General features: G+C 44.0%; 1 protein-coding gene across 2 annotated transcripts in view; it reads right to left on the bottom strand.

Moving 5' to 3' along the window:
- PUF60 (poly-U binding splicing factor 60KDa) overlaps positions 1–7,029 on the bottom strand; it is a 20,971-nt gene that overhangs the window by 1,925 nt on the left and 12,017 nt on the right. For both annotated transcript variants that reach the window (XM_009702368.1, XM_009702369.1), the window contains 6 exons: positions 6,819–6,980; positions 6,274–6,366; positions 5,126–5,339; positions 4,526–4,716; positions 1,275–1,410; positions 545–780 (listed from right to left, as the gene is read on the bottom strand). In XM_009702368.1, the coding sequence (XP_009700670.1) occupies positions 545–780; positions 1,275–1,410; positions 4,526–4,716; positions 5,126–5,339; positions 6,274–6,366; positions 6,819–6,980 (1,032 nt within the window). The remainder of the gene's footprint in view (positions 1–544; positions 781–1,274; positions 1,411–4,525; positions 4,717–5,125; positions 5,340–6,273; positions 6,367–6,818; positions 6,981–7,029) is intronic.

Raw genomic sequence — 7,029 nt, 5'->3', positions numbered from 1 at the left:
ATGAATCTATCACTCCATTTAATGTTTTGACTCTTTCTGTCATTCATTCATGTCCTCTTTCTCACTGTAACTTCCATGAGATTTTGTTTTATAAACACCTCAGAGTTTCATCCTACAGTAAAAGGTTGTGGGGAAAATATGGGCTCAATAGTTTGCAACAGATTGCCCCTGACCATGTGCCAGTCTCGCTTCTTTAATTATAAGCCAAAAGGCCATGACGCTTTGCTTTAATGATGCTAAGTAAACATAGTTTAATCGGAGATACCTCCTAGCCAAGCCTCTTCTGGCCTAGTGACTGGTCTGAACCCTCAGAGAAACTCCGAGAAGATCCTAAAGGCAGAGTAAGATCCGTCACAAGCAGCACACAAGCAGGTAGCCTTTGAAGTGCCACGCGAGCTCTGGCGGGTACCTACAATGTGTGCTGCAGGAAGCCTGTACCACGTACAAAACTGCATGGCTATATACCACATTAAGACAGGTCTAAACCTAGCAGTCTCATTTGCTGACACCTGGAACCAGCTCAGGGCAGTCACACTGCACTCACCTCCTGTTTACGAAGCAATTTCTGCATCACCATATGACGGGCACTGCTGCCAGATATGCTCATGTGTTCCTGTTCACTCAGCATCTCCGGCCTCTCTGACTCCTGGAATACCTCCTCTTCTTCCTTCTCCTTTTTGACCTCCATCAGGCCCAATGCTGGGGGACTAGCCAGGATAGGATTCACAACTCCCACTTGTGGAATAGTGACAGGAATGGGAGGTCGGGCAGGGGTTACACCTGGAAGAGTACAAACTCTGTAGCATAAAGAAAAGAACTGACGTTCTGCAATATCTGGGCACACACTAGCCAGTGAAAAAGGAAGATCATGGAATCTAAGTGGTTTTATTTGCTCTGCACCACCAACCACCAGGGAGACAGAAGCAGCAACTTAGCATACAGGACGTTGGCACTCAATACATCCATCATATACTTGCCCAGAAGGGAGATAGAGTGCAGGATTTTGCATGGAGTAACAATTATCCAGATTTTCATTCAGTGCCATGCATTCCTGATGTGAAGTTCATGTCCCTGTCGTATCTATTACATACCAAAATAAATTCCTGCTATGCTGCACAAATAAAAAAATGAAAGTTCTTGACAAAGCAGGGCAGGGAGGAAGATTTCAGCTCAAAATTCTCCTTAGTTGTCACCCCAGCTAGAGAGACTATGCTTTGTAACAGGTACACAAGTGACAAAGCGTATGTACAATATATACAATGTACATTACCTACCTGTAATGACTCCCGGTGCTTGTGCTGCCATTACAGCCTGTGGCAATGCCCCTAACGGCTGGGCCAGAGTCAGCGCTGGAGATACCAGCCCAGGGGTTGCCAAAGTGCCAAGAACTGCAGCTCCAGCCACTGCTTCCTGCAAGACAAAAAAAAAAACCCCACAACAAAACCACAAGGAAAAAACCCCAAGTGTTACTTCTGCATCAAAAAGTCATACTATAGTTGCATTCAGCTCAGGCTCAACTTTTTTCACACCTAAGAAATACCACATATATAGATTGAGGATGACAGCTCTCCAGTGCCACTGTAAATGAAAAAAAAAAAAGTATACCACCCAGCCCACCAGAGAAATGCAGAAATAAGGAGACATCAAGTCTTGGAACAAAAACATTCTCTTGCAACTCAAATTTCACCCATCCTCTCAAGCTGCTAGGTCGGTTACTGAAAGACACACAACCAAGGGATTCAATACGTGGTTTGAAAGATGCAGGCAATTCCAGAGCAAGAACAATCTCTACTTGTTTCCACCTTCTACACAAATAAAGCTTTTTACTGATGCTAAGGAACATGGTCCATGTAAAAAGATTGATGGGAGCTCCCATCCCAGCCCCTCTGATAAAAGCACCAGGGCTCTGGGGCCATCACACAAGCCAGGTGAGACTACCCTCATAGCTTAAATTTTTCCCAAGTGATCTGGTGGAAGGCTAATCCTTGTCTGATTCAAGGAATATGGCAGTCAAAAACACTACTGCAAGCACGAGGGACATGGCAAGGGAGAGAACAATACTGCTATTTTCAAAACCTGCATGCTTTTAGATCAGTTTAAACCAGAAATATTATCTATCTAGTCTTCATCCTTCAGGTGCAGACAGCAACACAGCACTGAAACTGGCCTTCATGATCATAGCAACTGCCAACAATTATCACATTAGTACATTTCTCAGCGAGACAATCATAAAACTAACTTGTGCCACCACCATTTTTACTGGTAAGACCCTACTGAACTTCACTGCTTTTGATGACTGGAAACCTTCTTCAAACTTCCAGCCTTGATAATGGAAATATCGTACAACCACTTCCTTTTGTCTGTGTTGTCTGCATCTCTTCTCCCACCTCGTTACATACTTGCCTCCTTACAGACTGTACTTGAGCAAAAATCTGATGCACCTTTCAGCAATTTTCTACAGTTATACCAAGCCAAATTTTTCTAGTTTCTTCCTGCATATCAGGTTTTCTAATTCTCCCAAGAATTGCAGTACTTCTCTATACCTTCTATAATCCAAATAAACATCTTGACTCTAGATGACCAGATTTCAAACAACACTCAAGATGAACACCTAAATGACAAAACAATTCCATAAAACTAGTGCAAATAATGTGCCTAAAATATACCCTAGGATCCCAATATATTTTTTTTTCCCTTCTTTCCAGGCTATTATGATTTAGTTACCCAGATCCTTCTCTTCCTTTTCATGGGGCTCCCATAAGCCCTGACACTGTGGAGCAAAAAATTCTAAGGTTTTGTTCCTATATGCAGTATCTTGTACTCTACTACTAAGTAGAGCTGCATACATTTCTTACTCCAATCTGCTGCAATATTGCAATTCTCCTCTACATTAACAACATATCTCATCTCTGTGTTGCCAACTAATTCTATTAGTACTCTTCTCCTAACGCCTAGAAAAAGGCCACTAGTACTTTTATTGGAGATGAAGCAAGACCTATCTGTAATTTCACCAGCAGAGTGAAGGTTCAGCAATGTCCAGCACAACTCATTTCCACGTCTTCTTCTCACTTGCCTACGCACCTCAAAATTCATTGTAATGGTGTTAGTTTTGTCTAACAGCTTCTCATAGGGGCCTTTACCAGCTCCTGAATTGTTGATAGGATATGCTTTAACTTTTTTTTCCTAATTAAGTATAACAGTTGTTTTATCAAAGAAAGTTACGTTAATCTAGCAGGGGCATTTCCCTAAAACTCCCAAACATTTTACATATCTGTTTTGTTTGAAAATTTTGTCCTTCCTTAGAGCAGCCTTCCAGTACCTAAAAGGGGCCTACAAGAAAGCTGGGGAGGGACTTTTTACAAGGCAGGGAGTGACAGGACAAGGTGCAATGGCTTTAAACTGGAAGAGGGTAAATTCAGAATAGATGTAAGGAAGAAATTCTTCATGGTGAGGGTGGCGAGGCACTGGCACAGGTTGCCCAGAGAAGCTGTGGATGCCCCATCCCTGGAGGTTATCCATAGCTGTAGCAGATCTCTACCATTTCACTTAAAAGAGTTAATAGTTCTCTCCCAAAGTGATTTTCATCCAAATAATCCTTCTAGCCATGCCTCAACTTCTCTCCTTTGTTGACTACAGTTTCCCAGACTTGCAGACTTTCTACTGGGGACATGCAAAGCACCTGAGAGTTTCATATCAATGGCAGTTCCTCCCACTTCTACCTTTACCTTGTGATTCAGAGAAATATGTTCAAAAGAGCTGTTTACAAAATCAAGTCCAGTCAGCTGATTAGCAGCACATATAGGCTGCGCATCTCAGCAACTTTTTTGCTTGAGAGAATCCAAGAACCCAACAGCGCTGGAATGCCTTTCTTTCACGGGCTATGGTGAGCCGGAGAGCAAGGACGACGGACACAGATACAGGGGTTTGCTCTGAAGTGCAATCCTCCTCCATCGGTGCCTACTGGTCATAGCCAGGAGCTTCTGTTACTTCAAGCAAACTGAATTTGGGAACTCCTAGACTCCTGCATCAACACCCAATTCTGCTCCATCACTGCATTTCCTTGTTTCTGAACGGCCTAAAGCCATTACAGTCATCTTCCACCTTACCGCATGCGCAGAGTCTTTTCGACAACGGTGTGTGTTGCTCATGCAACTATTACTGCCCTCATTAGTCTGCCTCCTTTCATTTACTTCCATGCACTCTTTTAGCCTCTACTATAACCACTTCCCTAAGCGATGGTTTGCCTATCCAGACAAGGAATCCCCTCCAATCTTCCCCCACCATTTCTTTAAATCAAGTTCTGATCAGCTGAGCCAGACTCCATTCCAAAATGCTGGCGCATCAGATTCTCACAAGTGTCAGGGGCAAGCTTCTACATGTGAAGTCCTGGAAACAGACTGTGATCTTGGCCAAGGGCTTTCATTCAAACTAGTGAATACAGCTGGCTGGAACAGTTTGCATGCTTGTTTTTAGCAGGGTCACAACAATCATCCACTTGGTTGAGTCACATCAGCCTATGCCTTACCTGTGCCGTGATCTTTGCTGTAGCAGCTGCTGCCGCGACTGCTGCTGCGGGAGGTAGTCCTCCTGGCGTGGCAGGTGTCAGGAGAGGCATTGGAGGAGTCACAGCTTTACCAACTCGGAGATACTGACCCCCAAGGTCAAAGAGGTTCATAGAGGAAACAGCATCTTGAGAAGACTGTGCTTTCTCATATTCTGCAGTGAGAAAGAGGAATACTTACAAATGATCCTTTTTACTCCTCAGCTCAGCCACTGTCTCGTCACACAACTGTGATCTGTATTTGCAAAAAACGACTGCTCAGAGTTCCAGTGAGAAGCCCCTTAGTGCTTAGCTCACTCATCTCAACTTCTGATCACACAAGCATTGTTGAGAACAGTCAGCACAGCAAGATCTCTCAACCTACTTAACAGTGTGTAAAAATACCCAGCTATTAATTATATTTTTAAGTTCAGGCACAGATCTGCTCCATATGTATTTCTATCCCATTGCTTAATGCAATTCTTTCACTAGGGAAAAAAAGAAAAGAAAGGAAAAAAAAATTAAAAAGCGCATGTTCCTGATCACTGTCCCTACCCCACATCAAAAACCAGACAGCCATTTTACCAATGAAACCATAGCCTTTGTGTTTTCCTGTCGTGGGATCCCTGGCTAGCGTGCAGGATTTAATCTTCCCAAAGGCCTCAAACACACTCTTGATGTCATCATCTGAAAGGTCCTGATGAACAGACGCCACATAGATGCGGTTGAAAGCCCGTGCCTCTTCTGCTAGCTGGTCTATAATTGGTTGTGCCTGACCTATATTACTAGGTCTCCCAACCTGCAGAGAACACAGCAAAGTCCATTAAACATTCTGAAGAGCAGCAGCACCCCTCACCGAGAATTGCAGCAGACAAGCACTCAGCCACCTGACTGCCTTTTCAAACCATGTAACGCCTCATAAGGCCGTAATTAGCAAAATGCAACAGCTGACTCAGCCCTGGGATACAACCTGCACTACAGGGGATTCTAGAAGCACTGAGAGTCAGCTTTCTCCTCCACTGTATTTCCCCCATTTATGTTCCCTGACTTGCCAAAGATCAGCTTCCAGGAACTGAAAACAATACTGAAAGCAAACACAATGCTTCTATATCCTTCTTTCGAAGGCTCCTAAAACCCCCTTAGAAATCAGACACTGCAGATATACGGAGCACATCAGAGATATAAATGCAAGATATAAAACACTTTGCAGAAAATGCCAGTTTCCCCCTCAATTTCAACCCTCAAAGTTTCACCTTTGCCAGATCCCCTCTTACCACCTGAAAAAACACAGCTGCAATCCTTTGTTCCTTTCTGTTGTGCTGAATGGCTCCTTTTTGGAAGGCGGACCTCTACATGAAGTCCCTCGTGCTATTGATACCCACAACGAAAGTTCAATGCTACTTATCTACCATCCACATAGGTACAATATAAGAAGTTAGCATTAAAATATCAAGATTCACCTCTGTTTTGTCCTCAAGAGGTGTGGGCGGAAAAAAAAAATGAACTAGCTTACCAGAACAAGTTTCGAGGTTTTATTAGCATGCTGGGGGTTTCTCCGGGGAGAAAGGGACTCAGAGCCACTATGCACTCAATAGGTTGAATATCAAGGTCTATCAGGGACCAGATTTTAGGTTATCTCCTACTTTGCAATGCCGTAGGAAGCATTTCTAGGCATAAAACCATTATTCAAAGTAAAGAGAACTAAGGATTTTCAGAGCATGCCTGCTACTCACCTTTATATTCCTTCCCCCCAGCATGACAGAATTCATCTGCTCCAAGGCCAGCTGAGCGGCTTCAGGTACCTCATATTCCACAAAAGCGAAACCCTGGGACAGAAGGATATGCTTGTTGAATCACAGCAGCTGCATCTTGTCTTGAATCTACAGCCAAGCTAATGCAGCCAAGACTTCCGATGTACCAGATTTCTGCTACTGTGGCCCAAAAAGATGTTTCCTTAAAGAAGCTTTTTATTAAGGCAGAAAATTGCATGCAGAAGCACTGACACAAGGCTACCTGCTTCCAGAGCCTCTCAGAGGCCTAATAGCAAAAGGCCACCACATGCAGGACTGCTCGGTGTTTGGCATCTTCTGTGCACACCATCCCCACACACACCTGGTTCCCACCACATGATCTGGCAAAGCTAAGTAAAGCAGGCAGCTACAAACATTTATCTCAAAGTGCTAAAAGCAGCCTGCTCTCTACAAAGACAAAGGCTCCTTCCTCTCCGGGACACATTCAGGAAGGCCTCGGAGAGAAGAAAAAAGGGCTGTTAACCAACCTTGTGTTTCATTGTAACAGAGTCCCAGGACATATCAATGCTTTTTATAGGTCCAAAGGGGGCAAAGGCCTGGCGAATGGTGTCTTCTCCCAGCTCATAGTATATGGAGCCCACATACACACGACACATGATGGCCAGGGCGCGCTGCCTCTGAGCTGCCATCTGTATTGGAAAGAAGAACTGGCTGGTTAGATCAGGAGGTGGTCACGGA

This window comes from Cariama cristata, unplaced genomic scaffold (genome assembly GCF_000690535.1).
Source record: "Cariama cristata isolate BGI_N322 unplaced genomic scaffold, ASM69053v1 scaffold4446, whole genome shotgun sequence".
Classification (NCBI taxonomy): Eukaryota; Metazoa; Chordata; class Aves; order Cariamiformes; family Cariamidae; genus Cariama; species Cariama cristata.
This window is presented reverse-complemented; position numbering and strand designations above follow the sequence as displayed.